Genomic DNA, 20,933 nt, shown 5'->3' on the forward strand with positions numbered 1-20,933 from the left:
GGTGGCAATGTTGGATCATACTGTTGCCATGTTCTCACTCTCGTGCACTTGGGTTTAGAGTGTTTGAGGGTTAAATCACCAATAAATCCAAAGTGGGAAACCGGCAGCCATGTTATTTTTTAGAATTGGTACGAAATCATATCTCTGGTTCTAAACATTGTCAACATCTTTAGAAAACCAATCAAACCGATACTTGCTTGTCAAAAAAAGTACACACACACACACGCACACACACACATACATATATGTAAAGGAAGATGTCTTTACAAGTGAACTGGTCAGGGCACCCTTGTTGACATGGAATGCACTTTGTACTGCAGGTTTGTTGATACGAGTTGGTCGTTAGATTCTTTCCACAGGTGTACAGGCTGGCCGGTTGAAAATTGTGGTAAAACAGGGTATCTTGTGTTAGTATCCATGTTTCAAAACACATAACGAAACAAGTTCAAGCAAGAAAAATCTTGTCCAAGCAAGTTAAGCTCAACCAAGTAGAATACATTTCAAAAGAAAATTGAAGATTGCTTGGGAACAAATTAAGCGGAGCCAACATCATGAATATGTTTCGACATATAACTACCAAGTACGTCAATAATTTTTTGTGGAATATGTACATGTTTTATATAAAAACTTCATTTAAAGAGTGGAAAAGAGAGAGAGAGAGAGAGAGAGAGAGAGAGAGAGTAATGATCAGACTGGTGATTCGCAACCTGCTCCCTAACCTCAAAAAATTTAGGAACCAAAACAATCACTTGCTTTATAATCCACTCGCTTTTAAGCCACCCAACTAACTTGTCCCGTAGCAGTTTGGTTCTAATTTCAAAAAGACTAAGAACTAGACAACTAATCACTTAAGAACCCCTTTACCGGTCGTCCAAGATTTCTCATAATCTTAGATATATTACTAAACTTTTAAGATGTTATAGGGAGCATTTCTTACTTTCATTTTTTTTTTCTTTGTGTAAATCTTTGGAACAAGCTATAAGATGACAAGATGAAAAAATGTCATTTTCAAGCAATTATGGGATGTCATGCCACATGATATATAAGGGAGGAACTTAAATCTTTTGTAGCATTCTTGTGTATTTGAAGTAGCTTACTTCATTATAGAAAGAGTCGGTATAGGTCGTAGATGTTCTTTATGTTGTAAGTGAAGGTTTTAGGCCTGGAAAGCTCAAGCGATCGGCATTTTGTAGCGTTCCAACAGCCTAAGCAATTGCACTTCTTGTCCACCATCCTAATAACTTGGTCTGATATGATTCCATGGCCGCCATGGAACGCAAACCTTCCTCTAGCATCTTCGAAGTCATCAATGAATGGATTTCCAAGCTTCATTAAAAGAAAGAACACAAGATTCATCAAATGCCACATTGATCGAATGAACAAGCAATTATATTATGATGTGATGAGTGGGTACTTACTATGATTCCTTTGAGTTTAATGCCATTCTCCATCTTCCTGTTGTTGCTGTAAGCTTTGACACAAAGTTTCTGGCATTTTAAATCGCGAGATTTAGACTCTGGAAATTGCTCTCGCCAGTTTGCTAGGAATTAGAAATTACCCATGGTTAAGGCTGTGCCCGACCCGGGCCTGGGCTCGGGCTTGAAAAAAAGGCACCGGGCTGGTTCGATATGTTATCGGGCTGGCTCGGGTGGGCCTGACTAAGCCCGGTTCGAACCAATAAATCTTTTTAGTACATATTTTATTAATTTTTATATATAATTATAATATTATATTACAATTAGTTATATTTATATATTATTTTATATTAAGAACATATTAAATCGGGTCAGACGGAGACCCGGGCCGGGCTCGGGCTTGGGTGGGCCGGCCCGATGCCTAGGCTTATCGATGCTGTCGTGTTGTCTCCATGGAGGAGAAGTCTGAATGACTGGTTGAGTATGAGAACTCAACTCTATAGGGTGACTCTACATAGAGCATGTTAGTATAGAAAAACTTGAATAATGTCATCAACCAATTCAAATGAATCATATGCACATTTTTTTGAAAATGTATGAACGATAAAGGGTGAGGGAGGGAGGGAGGGAGGAACTTATCCTTATTAGAGGAGTGAGAGTTGCTCACAAGTGCTTCTCCACTTTGACCCACATGGAAATCTCTATTGGCTTTTGTAGTGCTCCAAAGCCAAAGGCAGAAGAGAAGTTCCAGCACCTGCGTTTGCATCATTTCAACAAAGAACATAAACTACTTCTATATGCTTTTGAAAATTAATATGCATTTACATTGTCATGACAAATATGTAGCGCTTGATCAATCATGCTTTTAAGCTAGAAAGGTTAAAGCTGCCATTCTATAAGTTGGATCCAATTTTCTAGTGCCATCAAAATGGTATACATGTCAAACTCTTGATCTCGCCTTGAAGGTCTTAAATAGCTACAAATTAAGGAAGGTTTATGGGTCTCTCTTTTCAATTCCCTTTTCTCATATTTCTGTTATAAAAATGTTTGATATGGTTTACTTTATAACAATATTTAGTGGTCATATGGAGACCAAAATATGGTTTCCTAGAAATTGTTATCTGAGCCTTTTTCAGTATATATAAAATGACTCAAAGATTAGCATACTGTTTCCATACAATGTTGGCTTTTAGAAAATTTCAGACCCATTCTCCAATTTTTCTTTAGCCACTGGAATGGGTCAGATGGATTAGTTTCAGAGAAGAAGAGAGAGAGAGAGAGAGAGAGCCGGAAAAATGGGAATGTAAACCAAAATTTAGGGACAAGAAATCTTCTAGTTACAAAAATTGGGGATAAAAAATCCCTTAGTTACAGCAACAAACCGCAAGACAGAAGCAAAAGACGAAATATACATTACAACTCACAAAAAACGAATTAAGAGGGGTGGAGAGAGAGTGGAAGGACGAAACAACACCCTCATCCAGCCGCAGAAGGAAGACGTTGCCGCAGCTGAATGACAAAATGGATATCTCCATACATAAGACGAGCCACAGACTCCGGCAAAAAGAGGGTGCCCCTAAAAACCATGTTATTGCGCTCCTTCCAAATGTGCCACGAAACTGAAATGAGCCATAACCTCTAAACACGACCATAGGAAACAACTAAGTGGGGGGAAGGACAGAAGAGGAAAAGAAGATGAATGGAGGATAGGTCTGGAAGACTACTAACAAGGGAATGCAAGACAGAGACAAAAACATTAAAGAAGAAAGGACACGATGTAAAAGGGTGGACATGAGACTCAATCGCAACGAGATAGAGGGGACACTGGTTAGTTAAGTTGATGCAAAAGTGTTGATGTGGCCAACAAGAAAAAGTCAAACAAAAGCAATAACACAAGAAGAGGGCTAGGAGACCAAAGGGATCGGGGTGAGAGCAATGCCATGGAAGAACCAAAGGAAGCCTGGTAGCAAGAATAAAAAGTGAAACCCCGAGAAGGTGAAAGAGGCCAAGAAAGGGGTGCAAACGATGGGAGGTCAGCAAGGCATAGAAAATGAGAAAGAACAAAAAACAGGTCACACCAAAAGTGAGAGAGAGAGGTGTGAGAGATGGAACTACTCTAAACACTAAGGGAAGACAAGTCAAATTTAAACCAAATGAAAATGGTGATGGGAGAGTGCTCAGTTGCCAGACGCAACCACCAAGAATACAGAAAAGATTCACAAGCCCGACTAAGGTTGGTAACCCCAGTACCTCCAAGAAAATGAGAAAAGACAACCATATCCCAGCGCGCAAGGCGATCCGAAGGCCGATCACCATCCCAAAATGAAATTACGAATAATTCTGTCAAACCTATTCAAAACAGCTATAGGAGGTCGAAAGACCGTCAGGAGAGAGAGAGAGAGAGAGAGAGAGAGAGAGAGAGAGAGAGAGAGTTGGTAAAACCATATGTATGGAGGAGTAAGAATTTAGATTGATTAATGCTTTGTTGTATATCTTGTAACAACCTGGCCCACTCTTATACAAGACTCGAGTTCTTGGTCCAACAAATCTCAATCCACCCCCTAGCATCTTCGGCTCCTATATAAAAAGGCTAGAAACTAGAATAACCAATTACTGAAAAACCTCATTTATAAAACTTTTATTTATAAAACCTTCATTTATAAAACCTTCAAGATTCCTTACCATCTTATATACAATAATAAATTTTTGGATTGTCACATATCTACCAAGTCCATAGACATCTTGAACAAGTAATTAGTATAGGAGAATGAACTACTCTTACTCTTAGCAAAATGAGAGATGAAACTGGAAAATTGCTGAAGGTAAAGGATAATTCATAAAATATGGTAAGAAGGCAAAACTGGTTATCTGCTGTGCACACTCCAAAGCACAAAAATTGTGCACAGAGGTGTGTAATGACAAAAATACCCCTGTTTAAGTAAAAAAGGGAAGTTTTTTAAGAGGACAAAATAGGAGATATGAAAAAGTTAAAAGCTTAAAATGTATATTTCTTTATAAAAAAACTGTAATACCCCGGGCTCCCCTTCTTTTCCTTTTCACTGTACATTTGTGCACATACAAAGATTCAATAATTATTACATGTAGTCTTACTGGCATACCATTATAAGGACAATATAAGCCATTAATATCATAAATTGCAATAAATTAGTGAGTTCATATCCAGAATACCGTGCAAAGTTCACACTGCTGGGTTGCCCAGGAAGACCAGTGATGAGGTCCTTCTCTTTGGAACCAGTTTGTGGGAAGACATGATCACTAAGCTGCTGATAGAGTGAAGCAACTGTGCTATCAGCATTTTAAACCAGACTGCCAACCTTTATATGATTTTCACTCAACGATGAAGTTTACTGTGCTAGCAGCCTAGCAGAAATTGTTCATATTATCATTATGTTAAAAACGGTTTTGTAACATTTAACTATAGTCAATCAGTTGTATTATAATATAAATCAGTTGTATTATAATATAAATTTGAACATTTGTCATACCTATATGTTTTGTTCATGAACATGTAATTGTTTTGTTTGGTTTCATTTGATAGATGAAAAATGTAAGCAGTTATCTTACATATGTATTTTCGATTTTTTAAAAGATTATGTCATAGATGGATAGAAAAAAAAATTGAAAGACTTTCACCGACGCATAAATATGCATCCATAAACTAATAGCAATGTTAAGCCAAACGTCGGTTAAAGTTTTACCGACATCCTTGGTAAAAATTTTACCAACCGCCTGTCTTGCTGTCGGTAGAGTTTTTACCTATGGCTACTAACATTGGAAATAATATATTATTATTGACGTGAGTGGATGTCGCTAACAATCAATGTTTACCTACGTCTAGTATCGCTTCCGTCAAGCATGTCGGTGATAATTTCTACCGACACTCCCTTTATCAGCAAAAGAATGAAACATCGTTAAAACCATTACCGATGTGCATTTTCTTTCACTGACCTTTTCCGGCCATCGGTAATTCAGGAGGAAAGGACGAAGACGCCATTGTCGTCGGTGTAGGCAACAGGGGATGCGAAGGTCAGCATTGCTAAGGTTGTATATATAGAGACGATGATTTATGATGGCTTTTAGCGATTTATGGTTTTTCTAATGATGAATTTTTAAATTAATCTACCCATCTGACTCTATGTGCTTTATATATATATATATATATATATATATATATATAGTCAGATATATGTAATGAATGGTTGAGAAAAAACAAAAAGAAAAAAAATGTGTAGTAATAGATGAAAAAAATATTTATCATCTGAAACAGACAACTATCAGTCCTTCGTATATTATACGGAAGCCGATTTTGATGGGATAAAATGGAGAATATTAAGTTGTGAATATGTAAATCAAGTTGTTTTTTAAGAGTCTGAAATGCACCTCACAAATAGTTTCTATATCTTGAATAAGCGGAACAATTAGGATCACGAATTCTAAATGCTTTAATACATTTTCTTATTCGGTTTAAATATCAAAATACATTAAAAGTTCCCGTATACTCACAAATGAAAATATTTCTCCAAGACAACACTTGGAAGAAACATACATAAATTTCGATGCGTATGAAACTAAAGATTTCTCAAATGTGAATACATAAATAAATAGTACATTCGAATCACATGACAAACATAATCAACTATCAGTATTTACACAAAGTTTTCCCACATGCATAACTACGTAAACATTAATACATCTAAATCGTACAATTGTGTATTCAAACTTAGTCATCAGCTTAATGGTTCATAAAGTTGAGAGCATATCGAAAATCAAAATAGTATGAGTACAATTCCCTCTCAAGTGCCATTTCACACACTCAAATGATCCAAACTTCGTGACCATTCCGGATTCCGGTCCATAATTGGATAAGTTCTTCAACCGTTGGACTCTCCGGCCAAGGTGTCGGTAAAAAGGTGTGCCCGCATTATGCGAATCCAGAAACCCAAGACACTTTTCCGCAATTACAACAAAGTGAACTTCATAAATGGAAATTGTTTTAAAAAAAGATCAGATTCGGGTCAGTCCTGACCCGATCCAAATCTAATGCCGACCTTGGGCTGACTGCTTCCGGTGAGGAAGTCACGAACGTGTCCTTCTCTGTCGGGGTTTTTGATTCGTGGCGCAGGGTCAATAGACCGGCTTCATCCTCGGGTGACCACCTGGATTTTGTTGCTCACATTTAAGTAGTAGCCCTTGAACGCATGGATAACTACAGACTTACCACTCCCCCAGCCCCCGCCATCGGCTCTCGTCCTCGTCCGCAGGAGAAGTTCAAATCGCGAACAAGCCACGGAAAGGGTTGGCAATCCGTAAAATTGACGGGATCTAACCCTTCTCTCAAATCCGCCGTTTCTATATTTAGGGAGGCAGTGGGAAGGGGAGTGGAGTCCCAGACTTCGTGTCTCGTCCCTTTCGTTCACCCTTCCGTGCAGCTCGAGCAGTAAATGAAGAAGAAGAGGAAGGAGATGTGAAGAGAGGTGTGGGAAGAAGTCTGGGGTTGCACACAGCCTGCTGGCACGGTTTCATGCAGCAGATTGGCACGATTAAGCTTTTGATCTTTTCCTCTTGTAGTTAAGGTCCTTTCTTTTCTTCTGTTTGTATTTTGAGCAGGTTTTCAGGAGGGGAGAGAGAGAGAGAGAGCTGTAACAGTAGGTGAAATGGATTCTATATCGAGTGTTTTTAATAGCTGTCCTATGTAGAGGGATCTTAATATATAAAAGAGCGAGAGAGAGAGAGAGAGAGAGATGTAACAGTGGGTGAAATGGAATGTATATCGAGTGTTTTTTTTTTTGTTCAGTGAGATAGCTTTCTGTAGAGAGATCTTAATATATAAGTAAATATGTTTCGCAGTTTGTGAGTTTGATGCTAAGTATGCTTCACAGCCTATGAATCTGAGGTGCTGGAGAGTGCTCATGACCAGCGAAGTTCTCACGCTCGAGAGAAGGTCCCTTTTTTTGTTCTGGTTCTGAGTTTGATGCAAAGTATGCTTCACAGCTTATGAATCTGAGGTGCTGGAGAGTGCTCATGATCAGCGAAGCTCTCACGCTCGAGAGAAGGTCCTTTTTTTTGTTCTGATCTTTTGACGGCAGCATCTTTGGGTTTCGTTGTTGAAAGCGGTTGAGTGTTCGCCACGTTTGCCCTAGAGCGCGCGCACCGGCCCCCACTTCGGGTGCGTGGTATATAGGGAGAGGCGCGGGCATCAGTTTCGGTGTTTGGGCCCGAACGATTGATTCGTCTGGTGCGAGAGCGTTGAGGACGCTGTAACGTAATCTGTGAAGTGAAACCGACATGGTGAAGTGAACTTGTGATCTCGGCCATTTTCTGCGCACAACGAGTCGAGCTCGCTCGAAATCCGATCATTGAGAATGGGGCCGCGCAACAGGTTGGGCCTGAGTCGAACTCCTCTTACAACTCTACTCAAGATGAGTAAAAAGCTTGTTTTAAATTTTTATTAGAAATATTAACCAATGTTTCCGCCATTTAGGTCAAAATCTTAAAATCGTGATTCCACCGGATACTTTTACGGTGTTTGATGGAGGAGGCAAAAGCCATATTAATCTCCCCTCTTCTACCGGTTATCAAACGCCCCCTAATAATAAAATTTAAGAATATGACGAAATTTTCATGTCATAAATAGTTAATATTAGCTGAAGAAAAAGAAAACAACCTTTTTTTTTCTGGCGGAGAATGTGTACACGTGTCGTCTCAAGCGGAGCGAGACTTAATTTTTAGATACGACATCGTTTGATGCCCTTTCCTACTGGAAACGGCTAAAACCCTAACTTCGTCCGCGTCTATTTCTCTCTCTCTCTCTCTTTCTGGGCTTTCATGGCGGGCGGACGAGCGCGAAAACTTTAAACCATTAAGCTACGAGTAACCTTCAAAACAGTGAACAGTGGGTCTCGGCCAAACAGTGACCAGCGAGTCTCTGGGCCGGAAAGCATCCCATGGCCGACGGAAAACGCCGGAGATCGGGAACACCGGAGGAGGAATCGGACGAGGAATTCAGTCCGAAAGCTAAAACCCTCAACCCTAAAAACGCCAAGAAGCCGCGGAAGAAACCTTCGTCGTCGTTGTCGCGCTCATTCGCTTCCTCGCTCGGTTCCCTCCTCAAGGCCGACTCCTCCATTCTATCCTCTCTCAAGCAGTTCCACAAGGAGGAAAAGCAGTCGTTAGAGGAACAATCCCGCGCCCATACGCTTTCCGTCTCCGACCTGAATCTCCCCTTTCCCTGCCACGAGGTCGCCGATCTCCCCTCCTCGTCCGTAGGAGATGCCATAGAGCGGACGATCCTCTCCCTCGCGCGCTCCATCCTCGCCGGAAATGGATTCTCCTTCTCCATCCCCTCTCGGACGAACGCGAACCAGGTATACCTCCCCGATCTCGATCGGATCGTCTTGAAACACAATCCGCTCACTCGCCCCTTTGCTAACGTCTCCACGGTGCGGAAAGCGTCCATCACCGCCCGGATCCTGCATCTGGTCCATCAGCTCTGCAATAAGGGCATCCATGTGACCAAGCGAGATCTCTTTTACACGGACGTAAAGCTCTTCACCGATCAGGGGCAGTCCGACGCGGTCCTTGACGACGTCTCGTGCCTGCTCGGCTGCACTAGGTCGAGCCTTAACGTCGTCGCCTCGGAGAAGGGCGTGGTTGTCGGCCGGCTCGTCTTTTACGATAGCGGTGACCGGATCGACTGCACCAAAATGGGCGTCGGTGGCAAGGCGATCCCCCCAAACATCGACCGGGTGGAAGGGATGGAGAGCGACGCATTATTCGTCCTCCTGGTCGAGAAGGACGCTGCGTTTATGCGCCTCGCGGAGGACCGCTTCTACAATCGCTTCCCCTGCATCATCGTCACCGCTAAGGGGCAGCCGGACGTCGCGACAAGGCTCTTCCTGAGGAAGATCAGAATGGAGCTGATGCTGCCCGTGCTCGCCCTCGTCGACTCCGACCCGTATGGATTGAAGATCCTCTCTGTGTATATGTGTGGGTCGAAGAACATGTCCTACGATAGCTCTAATCTCACAACACCGGGAATCAAGTGGCTTGGCGTCCGGCCGAGCGACCTCGACAAGTATGGGGTGCCGGAGGAATGCCGCTTGCCGATGACGGAGCAAGACGTAAAGACTGGGAAGGATCTGCTTGAGGAGGACTTCGTGAAGAGGAATAAGGGGTGGGTGGAGGAGCTGGAATTGATGGTGAGGACAAGGCAAAAGGCTGAGATTCAGGCGCTTAGCTCCTTCGGGTTCCAGTACCTAACGGAGGTGTACTTGCCGCTGAAAATCCAGCAGAGGGATTGGTTGTGATTTGTGGGTGATTCTGGCAATGGGGGGGACCTTCTCCTTCTGTTGGGAGGTATGTAACTTATTCAAATGCTCCTGGTTTATTTCTTTCTGGTTCCTCTGCTTTCTTTACTAAGTTTTACAAAAAAAAAAAACGATAAGACATGATCAATTGTGTTTCTGAAATGAGTACATAACAATTTAGCTTAAGAATTTGGTGGTTTGTTTGTCTTCTTGGTTTGGTGATCGATTGCTCTGTCGTAACAGAACGATAAAGGCCGTTTCATTAGCATAAGCTGAAAATACTTCTATTTGCTAGGACCCTTTGGCATATGTCTGACGTGATAGATGGGTCTCATTGGCAATGATGAGTTTCCTTTAGAAGAAGTTGGCACATGAACGTGTGATGAATCAGGAGCTAGAGTATGGGGAGTGACATATATGTAATTATAGCGGGAAAAGAAGCTCCAGCCAACATGGGCTCCATGTTCATGGTTAGGTGGCTGGTCTTCAGACCTTCAACTACCTTCAAGTGGAACGAGAAAAAGGGAGGAAAAGACAAAGCATAAAAAATGAAATGCTCTTGGATGTGCAGATATCTAATTGAAGTTGGAAAGGGATAGAATTCAGTGTTTCATTGCATGGGAAAAAAACTCTAGTGCTTCTGCAGGCCTCACCATGGCAACACAAATGGTCCATTCCCTTCTGTGTCTATGTTCGTAGCTGGTCATATTCTGCACATGGTAATGCCAGAAATTTTACTCGGTTGAGCTGCAAATGCATCCCTAATATTGTTGGAAGGTCGTCCTTGTGAGTAGAGGCCATCCTATTATGCAAACCTGTACAATGATTTCACAGTAAATTGGTATTGGTTTCTTCTTGCCCATAAGGGGAAAGTTAACGATTCTGATGGATCGCCGCTTAAAACTAGCTATTAAGGCGATTAAGAGTCGTCTCTGCTAGTAATGTCGACGTGTTTGTAATCATTAACAGAGAAGGTTTTTCTCTAGTTTTGACAAATTTTTTACCAACTCGGCCATTTCATGAAATTGTTGCGAACTTGGGAAGTGCACATCAAGGTTCAGCTCACTTGGGAGTGCTCTTGCCTTGAAATTTGCGAAGGTCTATCCTGTGGCCAGCTCTGTTAAACCTTGAACTTTGCCCTTTTCCTTCGTAGAGTTAAAAAGGAGGCACAGAAGTTCATGCTGTCCATGAGTCTATGCAAAAAGCCCTCTGTCACACCACTTTTGTAAGTGGTGACCGTTTCCTCAATTTAAATAAATAGCTTGCTTAATTAATTACATTTACCACCATTTTTTTGTATCCAGGTTGCCTCAGTTAGGCTAAATAAAGTTGCAGGCACGTGAGCGTTTTTACCATTTATTTAGACGGGAAAGCACACTTTGAATCTCTTGATGTAGTCCCCGGCTGCGCGTGCCTCCGTGGTTAGTACCTCCATGCCAGTGCTGTTAACCGTGGGTGTCCTAATGAAAGTTGCACTATGATTCTTAACCGTCCTCTTAAGAACCCGGAGGCTTCACTGAGAAATGGAATAAATGGCACATAATGGTACTGTGGGCATTGCTGTGAACTTCGTTTACGAGTACAAACATCTTGAGATACATGAACGATGTGATATATATTTCTTCTGTTAAGACTCCGACAGTGCATCGAACATGTTTGGGCCTATTAGAAAGCTGAAAGCATCCTTAGGAATGGTTAATTGTAGTGAATATGACCTTGTAATCGAGTGCTGGGATTTCGTCTGTGGACCTAAAAGATGGTCAAAGAATGTTGCTGCTGGAAAAAAAAAAGAAAAGCTGATGTATTCTTATGCGTGTGTTCCTAAAAAAGGATTTTGGCCTCCCATGTATGTGGAAGGCCTCATTTGGTGGCTGTATCCTCGTAAATAATCAAATATGAGATCTCTCAGGATAAAAAGGAAAAGAAACGAGCGTTGCTTACTTTGTGGTACTTTTCACTCTTCCTTCTAACTTGAGAACCTGGAGAATTGCGAAGAGGCCAAGGAATACCTTTTCCATCTAATTGAATGATCTTGAAATTGTTGTAGTTACTTAATTTTAATCTGTTGATTTTACAGGAGGGGGTTCCTGTGAAGCACCACTGTCATTGCGAGGCGTTGTCTTCGGCTGGGTGGTTCCATGGAGCCTTCTAGGGGCCGTTTCTTTCACAGAAAAATGTTAACCTGTCTTGCCGACGGCAAGCAGGGGTTTCATTCGAAATCTCTTTCACAAGGTGCCTTCAAATCATGCGTCAAGGGCGTTGAGGTTTTTTGAGAAGCTTGCTTCACATGTCACAATGACTGTACGGTCTGTTGACGATGTATGCCCGAGAGGTCTTATTGCCCTTGAAGATGCATTTCCGGGTTTCCTTTCAAACTGGTGGGAGAGAAAAAAAGAAATCCTTGCATTATAAAACAAACAGCTGATTAATGGGAGCGGGTTTTTTGTTTAATTCTGATCTGATATTTATTATTTGTTGTTTTTACTGTATTTTATATTGTTTTGCATGGAAATGCGTGGATCTTGCGTAGAGATGTCACCTACATATACACCTAGATCTCAAGTACTCGAATGAGGCCTTTCTTCATAAAGATGACGCAATCTCTGTTGATGCAATAGATCGGGCTCAGTTGACTTGGGCCTTTTTTTCCATTTCATTAGAGGCGCTACCTTAATGGGTTATAGTGCTAATGTTCTAAAATTAAGGGTCTGAGATGTGCCAAATGTCAAGGTTCTTTTGCTATCTCGTGTATGTGTGCGTGTGTGTGTGTGTGTGTGTGAGAGCGAGAGCCCTCCGCCCTCCGCCCTTTTATTGAAGCGTTCGCCTTTCTAGCCATTCCAAGCCAGAGTTGGCTGGAAATGGTCGGACTGTGACTGCTCAGCCTGCCTGATGCCGATTCTGGTCAACCATTTTTATGGTGGGCTACCGAACGTCCAATAACCTTAAAAGCCAAAAACAGTTTCCTTTTCTCCCTCGTTTCCCAATCACAGGGAAACGATTCCCTGTCTGCCTAATTGTCTAAAAGTTGGCCGGTCAGCGACACCTGTGTCAGACGACTCTAGCTGCCTATATCCCGGCGGGTGAGCGGCTAGCAAATGAATTGCAGACATTTGTTTATTCATCCCTTTTCTAGCTTTCTTTTCAACCACAACTCCATTGATGGGTTCCATGTGATCCAAATAACCTGATTTGCGGCCAAAAGCCTGGTTTAAGACTTGGTTCCCACACAGGGCCTATAGGCATTGGACACTTTGGCCGTTCACTTAGATGAATTCGGTGGGCCTTCCATGAAACCCCAACGAAGCTTAAACATGTAATTTCCTTCTTACTGGCCAATGTCTTCTTTAGTTGTGCTAACCTATAATGGCTTCATGTTGATGGGTATAACTTAAAATGACTTATAAAGGCAAAAAGAAACAAAATTAAACTTGCATTTGAATTTCAGACGAACAAAGGCTACTATGAATTCCAACTAATTTCCGTAGTCTAAACTTAACCCACATCTGGATCGGGGTTGATGGTAACAGATAGTTGTTTACCAATTCCTTTCATTTTCTATTCTCATGTCAATAGATGCTTGTTTGTGTTCGAATCATGCGTATCCGACTCACATTGGTGTGGTCCAATTAGTGGAAGATACAGATGGTTGTAGATTTTTCAAAATACAGAACTATTTGTTCGAAAGGTGGCAGAAGAAATATTTCTGGATCGATCGCTGCCGTTCGACGGTGAGGATGAGCTGAGAGGGCCCACGCCACCCATCCAGAATAAAGGAGCATCTGTGTCTGTGTGAGCCAGTGGCTCAAGGGAGAGCTTGACCCACACGCAGCAAGCTGCTTCACATGATAATGACTTGGAGTCAATTCTAAGCCACTGAGGCTGGTGGGCTGATGGGGACTGCATCAGCAGGTGTGTGGACAAGAATGAAGAGAGAGCAATGGAGAGGATGAAGAAAGGGGGAAAGGGCAGCGGCAGCTGCTGCTGCCCTCTAGGGAGGAGTGGGTAGGGAAGGAGGAAGATGACCCTGCTGCTGTCCTTGCCTTTGAAATTCTCGCTTCTGCATTTTAACAGAACGGATTGCCCAAAGCTCCCATCAGCCTTTTTTTCCACTTCCACTTCTTCTTCTTCTTCTTCCTCACTGCCATCTTCTTGCCTTCGTCTCAGGCCTCGGTCTTCTAAGAATGACTCTGGCGACTCCAGTGAAACAGGTCAGTCTCTCTCTCTCTCTCTCTCTCTCTCTCGTTCGTGCTTGTGTTTTCTTGAACATGCTCAAATTCAGTTATTGGTTGGTCAGAATTTTGATCAAGAAGTTGGTATGAGGAAACTGGAAACTTTACAAAGAATAAATCAGTTTGAGCTTCTGCGATCTAGGCTAGCTTTAATGGAGTGTGGCACGAGCTTCTTGTTTTCCATCTTAGTTCAATCTATAGTAACTGCAACCGTTTTGGCTCTGCTAAGTGAATTTGCTCTGAACTTGCAATACCCATTGAGCCATTGCGTGTGTTTGTTACCGTTTGTCCAATTTCTTGCTTCTTTGAGGAATTTGTGCAAATGTAACGTGAACATGATCCTGCATTTGGTTTGACCGTATGCATGTCTCAGCATAAACTAGAAAACTTGTCCAACACCGTATGAAGAGATGTACAGCCAAATATTAGTGCATTATCTACCTAATCATGCATCTGTTGAGATTTTTACTGCTCTTTTACATCTTACAGTGTTATATACAACTATAAGCATCAGGTTGTCAAGTATCGAATAATATGTGGCTGGGCATGCACATAGTACTGGTAGTGTTAACTTTAAATAGAAGAATCAAAGTTTACTAGTCTGTCGGATCTTCGTGTGCTACATTCACACTCTAGAACTTCATCTAAGAGTTTGGGAAAACAATAGACTGGTGCACTCACTTCCATATTTGCTCTGCACACAGCGTGATTTTCCTCCATTTAATTTTTGATTGGGAGCCATGGATTTCTGAGCCATGAAATGTGGCACAGGAGCATAGCCCCTCAGAATAGAACTGGAAACATGCCGCATAACATGTCCCAGTCTGAAGGTTTGAGCTATGCCTCTCGGGGCCACAATGCAATGTTTAAATGGGCAAAATTTCAAGGAAAAAGTCAGAAGATCAGAACTCCTTTTCACCAGAAATATTTCCCCTGTCAAATGTTGGACAATTTTTTCTTGGAAAATTTCCTGCTTAACAAACAGCCCCCTTATAGAAGGGGACACAGCAGGGAATCCAAATGGAGAATCTTAGTGACCAAAAACTAAAATGGAAGAATTTGGTTTCTAATTGGGGCATGATGCTGGTGACTTATCTTACAACACCATCTTTGGGTTGCAGGAGACAAACCACCAACTGACTGGGACAGGGCTTGGGCTTCATTCAAAAAGCAAGGGAAAAAGAAAGGCATGTTCTCCCAATTCTCACCAAACAAGTATGTGACTTGGAATCCCAGGCGTTCCGACTACCCAGTTTCCGAGGAAGTCGATCCAATCAAGAGAACAGAGAGATCGAACCTGATGCTGTGGACTAGCCCAAAATTTACTCTGGTATTAGCGATTATCATAGTCTCAATGCTTCTCATTTACACCATTTTAGTGCCACAGAAGTAATCTTGCTCCTCAATTTTCAAAATTTGTATGCAGGAGGCAGAGATAAAAGTGTAACCCACATGTAAAAAGATTTTCTTTTTTCCTTGAAATCAAGTCCATGGGATTCAGGGTGGTTTTCTTTTGCTTATTTTGTTCGGAATATGTATAGCCCAAGTCCCATGGAAATTTTTATGTGCCTTATATGATGATTCATCATGTTGTGTTTTTCAACAGAAAATGCTAAAGTTTTGGTAATAAGCGAGCCTTTTTTTTTTTTTTTTATATGTTATGGAATCCATTTTCTCTCAAGCTGTCTAAAACTCTAAATACTAGGGTGAGCAAAGTCAACTCTTTTGCGCATTCAATTAACCCGAGTATGATAATACACATTCAATCCAATTTTGAATAAGGAGTTTTGGGCTTCGAGGGGCATAGTGTAGCTGGTTGGTGAAAGTTCAATTTTCATGAGCGCTAATCCTCTAGACTGTAAACGATGGATGGACAATACTGTTGTAGTTGATGGATGTCCTGCTACTCACCTAGGCCAAAGTAGCCTTGGATTTCCAGAACATGAAGAAAGAGGAAGGAGCTTTGACCTCTTTGGGGTATCCCTTCCATGTAGAGAAATAAAATTCAAACCAACTGAAAACAGAGAATCATCAACTAGACCTCCAAGCAAACATACAAATGAACAAAACCAAAACAGGGGCGCCGAACAAGGCTGATGCTTATGTGTCCAAGGTCAGCCAAATTCATATCTACAATCAGATCCTCTCTAATTCAGCAAAAGCTAGCAATGGCGGCTTGAAAAACGTTACTGCAAAAGATCCTTCCACCTACCAATCAGGCTCCACTTTTGAGGCCAAACTCTTCTGCCATATATCATGGTGCGAAGCCTTCTCTTCCATGCAGACTGCTCTTGTAACTACATAATGGGTGCTCGAAACCATGGAGCTGTAGGTTCTCAGCAGAGTGTAATCTAAATCTCATTTTCATAAATTATTTTGATAAGAGAGGATTGGCGCAAGAGATTCCTGTTTGGACCTTTGAGGCATCAAGACCCTTTTGTTGCAAACTGGAGGCAATTGATGAGCAAATTGAAACGTAGTAGAGGTAGCACCTCAGGACACTAAAAACAAACTATTAGCTTTTTGAAAACAATAATAATCTGTTACTATCCCATGAATCTACCTCAAAAATAAGGCTCATGGAACAATTGTTATAGCATTCCATGAATCTATCTAATCTTTTTTAAAATATATTCACAAGACAGTAACATGTTGTTACTGTTGCTAAATAGCTCTTAGGAGAATAAGGGTTGAGTAAGAGTTTCGTCTATCTTTCAAACAAAAAGATGAAATACTTATCCTCTTCACTTAAAAATTATTTTGATCAAATTTGACTGCACACATTTATATTCTCCATGTCTAGTGCCTGAACTTGTCCCCTTCAAAAATATTGTGGATTTTGTACACGATGTTTTGGCTAAAACTTATCGACACATACAATCTATAACTTTTAAGTTCGCATTTTTTTGTTTCTGGACTTGTATTCAATGATGCAGGGCTGCATTGACCAATGCGGACCGATACAGTGTCCACATCACCGGTACAGGGGCTGTCCTTGGCCGCTTCCCGTTCCGTTGCATTTCACTTTGTCAATAATGTGATGTGCATCAGCCGAAAAGAGCTGGCACAGACCAATAATAACAGCATTATTTTCCAGTTTTGATTAAGTAAGCAGTGTTAATTAACTGCTCTTAAGGGGTGTATGTAGCATAGCTGGCTGGTTGGCCTGAATAATGCGCTAACAACACGTTCTCAGTTTGATTCACGTGGGAACTACTTCTCTGAACGGTAAATTATAGCATGTATGATACTTGAGTTGAAAGGTGTTTCGTAAGACCATCCGACCCTCAGGACAAGAGGAAGAAAGAGACTTTCGGCCTCTCACTTAGGCCGTGAGTTCCCTCCTACTCATTCAAAACAATTAATCAAGTATTAACTTTTTATAAAAAACAACGCCTACTTTTGATGTCTAAGAAAAAGGAAAATGATATTGAATCCCCCGAAATCTGCACGATGGTCAAGACAACTAATATACATTTATCTATGGTTAACTTTGGATAAAGCTACTTAAAATGCACATACTTCAATGATAAGTAAGCCTTTTGGAGATCAGGAACACGCTATTTTGGTTGTGCTAGTGGGGACATGCTCCGAACCCAAGTAGACATTTTAACACAAATGCCGAGACACATCATATATTATTTAAGTTTCATATGTTTTGTATATTGAAAATCTCTGATGTTCATTAATCTTAGAAAATAAGAAACTGTTTCTCCTAATTCACTCAATGTTGTTGGTTTAACATTGGAATGTGAGCCTAATCAGTTCGAGAAAAGATACAGTTAATGGGTTCTGCATGTACTGATCGTGTTGAGTTTGCCTATACATATCAACGTTCTTAAACTATATATAGTTATTGGAAAGTGTAAAAAATATTTTATTTATTGAAAAATAGGTAATTCAAGCTATATTTTCTCTTTCTACTTTCTATATACAACTTAAGCAATATGGGCTTATACTTGCTCGATTACATCAGGTAGCAACAAAAAGTTAGGGCAAATTAGATAGCACGGATTTATGTCACTTCAAGAATAGTAAGTGTTACCGGATTTTTGGTGTGAGTGGAGGGTGCAATCAAACATCCGGCGAAAAAATCCGACATTTTTTAAGTGACAGAGTTGGCCTTTAAAAGGCTTTAACAGGAAAACATTGCACTTTTGAAATACAAGTTTCTGGAACTTAAATTTCAAGAATATTATGTTTTCATTTTGGGAAACATAGATGTTATTCTTGAGGTTGGGTGTAATCTGCCTTCAATATTGGCCATCGATCATGCATGGATCTAGTTCAGACCCCATTTTTGTTCTACCAAATAGTGTTTGTTGGCAACATGCTTCCTGGTTATGGATGTTATTGACAATCAAACATTAGACATGGTGTTGTTGAAACATGTGCTGTAGTAACTAGTAACATGTCTTTCAAGAACACATTGTTCTTCTCGTCAGATGCAAATACGTGTTTCGAGATACCATTGTTCTTCTTGTCAAACACCCTCGGACAGTTGAAGTTTATCTCCTAGATGCAAACATCAACGCACATTTTCTTTTAAAAAAACAAACCAAGATGAATGGTCATTGGTTGAACAGGAAGGGACATCTGCACAGTCTTTCACAAATGTCGCCAACTTGAATATGGCTGCTAGTCATTCAACAGCCTTTAACTTATCATTTAAGTTATCATATCCGTAGGATACAGAAGAAACACCGCAAAAATAAAACATTGGCTGAAAATGAACTGCCTGAAAACAGCAATGGCGTGGATTAATGTTTAGGAACCGATATGTCATGTACTTTTAGTTTTTAATGATAATATTGTCTCACTGAGGAATTATCATGAAAGTTTCAGTATACAGCTTGAAGAATGGGAGCGTATGAATATATGGAAACAATAACCGCTTGTTATATGTGTAGCTTCACCCATTGATATTATTTATGTTGTTCAGATCCCAAAAGAGGAAGAAGGTGCACTGCTTGGGTTGGAAGCTAATGAGAGCAATTGTTCAGGAGAGAAAATGTCAACATGGTAAAGGAGATACAGTCGTGATCCTCCATTTCAGATTTATGTGTATATCTCTTATTTTCTCCTGAAAAGAATATCATTGACTACCTACAATTTCTTGGAGTTGGGGAAGTGAGCTTATTTGCAAGGTGAATTGGCACTTCTTCACGAAGTTTTTTTAAATGAAAACACATTTTTTAAAGAGACTCTGTCTCCCTGCTCCCTGCTCCCTTGATCTTCGTGTACATGACTTAGAAGGAATTATTTGGTTGTTGATCTTTTTAAGATAAACACAGAAAATAAATAAAAGGAAAAGAAATAAACATGATATTTTAGCCATCTAACATAATTAACAACTTTTTCTCCTCGATTTTTCCTCAGCTTTTGGTCTTGGAAAAGCTAAGATGACACCTTATCAGTTACACACACACACACACATATATATATATATATATAACTTTCCTTTTAGTATCTTATTTGCTTATAATTTAAGCAACTGTTCAGTACTTGTGTAATTCTCGTATAAGAGCCATATTTTAGAAAAAGAAATAAACTATCAAACAATAGCAGAAGGAAGCTTGAGAAATGAAAAACATAAGCTATAATAATAAAAATGCAATTTCGTTATGGTGCGCATTCTTGAAATTCAAAATAAACGCAAGCAACATTTTGACTAAAGTCACCTTCAAGTACTTGTTTAAGGGCTTTCGTAAAGAGTGTAGCGGTATAATAAGAAAATTACAGAAGATGGCCTCTTTTCTGAAACTACAAGCAAAAACTTCGCTCAGAAATGAAAATCTCTCTCTCTGTCGCTCGCTCTCTTTTTTATTAAGTTCTTGATATAGTTCTAATGACATCATTGCATACGTTGTTAAAGTTGGTGTTACCTGAACAATGTGTACACAAAATCATTATAATTAGTTTCCTTCATCAAGGAAAGGCCCTTGCTTATATATATATATTCTTTAATCAATAGGTTGACGTGTGCGGAAAGTCCAAACTCCTTGAGAAAAGAACTTCAACGCACGGAAATTCGAGAAGAAGTTTCCAACATCCATCTTCACTGCTTCATTTTCCAATATCACTATCAAATAGATGCTTTCTATTCACTCCCACTTTCGTTTCAATATATATATATATATATATATATATATATATATATATATATATATATATATATAGCTTAGGGCAAATGAAATATCATAATGAATTTGTTAAAATATTTCGGTTACTTTATTGCAATCTGACGCCACAGTGCAATAAATCTACTAGTTAGAAATAGACATGAATGATATTTCAATGAGAAGAAAACATTTAAGAAAATTGCCTTGAGTACTTTGGCATCAAAATAGGATAGGAAGGCTAGACTTGGGCATCGGGCTCGATACTCAACGGGTACCCCGTACCTAGCTTGATTGATTGGGCTGTGGCTGGAGCACGACATGGGTTCGATTTGGCTCAACAACAAATAAAAATTATTTTATATTAAAAAATATTTTTTATTGTAACCAAGTTGAGCTCGAGCTTAGATTTCGAGGGTCGAGCCTGGGCTTGGGTTTTGGACATCGAGCCGACATGATGCCCGGGTCTAGGGAAGGCCCCCAAAGCCTTTTATTATGATGGAAGAGTAAACAAAACAACTATGTATAGAAGAATACAAAAATAAGCAGCAGCAAAGGGAGTCCAAAACCAGTGCTAATCAAAATTGGGGGAGCATATGCAAAAGATCTAAAGCTGGGTTTTCCTTAGTGATGCAGAGCTTTACAGCAAGAGCATGGAGGGGTCTCAATGAGCTCCAAATGGGATTTCGTCCTTCCAGCATACAACTAAAGTCTTCTAAGCCGGTCTTTTCGGTTAGATCCAATTATAATGTCAGTAGCAGCTTCCACGTTCAGGTTCCATAAAGCAAACACAAGCATCTCGGATTCAGGCGAAGTGAAAGAGATCTCCTACACATTGTGGGA

The 20,933-nt window shown here is 40.5% G+C and overlaps 2 protein-coding genes across 4 annotated transcripts; both read left to right on the forward strand.

Moving 5' to 3' along the window:
• The first annotated feature begins 8,170 nt into the window (after nucleotides 1-8,170).
• On the forward strand, nucleotides 8,171-12,193 carry LOC116254592 (DNA topoisomerase 6 subunit A). Of its 2 annotated transcripts, none has more exons than XM_031630074.2 (2): nucleotides 8,171-9,791; nucleotides 11,047-11,767. In XM_031630074.2, the coding sequence occupies exon 1, from the start codon at nucleotides 8,381-8,383 to the stop codon at nucleotides 9,740-9,742; it is 1,362 nt and encodes a 453-aa protein (XP_031485934.1). In that variant the 5' UTR covers nucleotides 8,171-8,380; the 3' UTR covers nucleotides 9,743-9,791; nucleotides 11,047-11,767. The 2 variants fall into 2 exon arrangements, with proteins under 2 accessions (XP_031485934.1, XP_031485933.1); XM_031630073.2 differs by lacking the exon at nucleotides 11,047-11,767 and adding an exon at nucleotides 11,820-12,193 and having other exon boundaries at nucleotides 8,185-9,791.
• Nucleotides 12,194-13,604: 1,411 nt separating this feature from the next.
• Nucleotides 13,605-19,062, forward strand: LOC116254594 (uncharacterized). Of its 2 annotated transcripts, none has more exons than XM_031630075.2 (3): nucleotides 13,605-13,950; nucleotides 15,093-15,301; nucleotides 18,914-19,062. In XM_031630075.2, the coding sequence occupies exons 1-3, from the start codon at nucleotides 13,761-13,763 to the stop codon at nucleotides 18,995-18,997; spliced, it is 483 nt and encodes a 160-aa protein (XP_031485935.1). In that variant the 5' UTR covers nucleotides 13,605-13,760; the 3' UTR covers nucleotides 18,998-19,062. The 2 variants fall into 2 exon arrangements, with proteins under 2 accessions (XP_031485935.1, XP_031485936.1); XM_031630076.2 differs by lacking the exon at nucleotides 18,914-19,062 and adding an exon at nucleotides 15,398-15,601 and having other exon boundaries at nucleotides 13,637-13,950.
• The last annotated feature ends 1,871 nt before the right edge of the window (nucleotides 19,063-20,933 follow it).

Source organism: Nymphaea colorata, chromosome 5, assembly GCF_008831285.2.
Source record: "Nymphaea colorata isolate Beijing-Zhang1983 chromosome 5, ASM883128v2, whole genome shotgun sequence".
Taxonomy (NCBI): Eukaryota; Viridiplantae; Streptophyta; class Magnoliopsida; order Nymphaeales; family Nymphaeaceae; genus Nymphaea; species Nymphaea colorata.

Coding starts and splice junctions, on each gene's coding strand:
- LOC116254592 (XM_031630074.2), top strand. CDS start 8,381: ATGGCCGACGGAAAACGCCGGAGATCGGGAACACCGGAGGAGGAATCG.
- LOC116254594 (XM_031630075.2), top strand. CDS start 13,761: ATGACCCTGCTGCTGTCCTTGCCTTTGAAATTCTCGCTTCTGCATTTT. Junction 13,951..15,092: donor TGGCGACTCCAGTGAAACAG/GTCAGTCTCTCT, acceptor TTTGGGTTGCAG/GAGACAAACCACCAACTGAC. Junction 15,302..18,913: donor CTAGCCCAAAATTTACTCTG/GTATTAGCGATT, acceptor TATGTTGTTCAG/ATCCCAAAAGAGGAAGAAGG.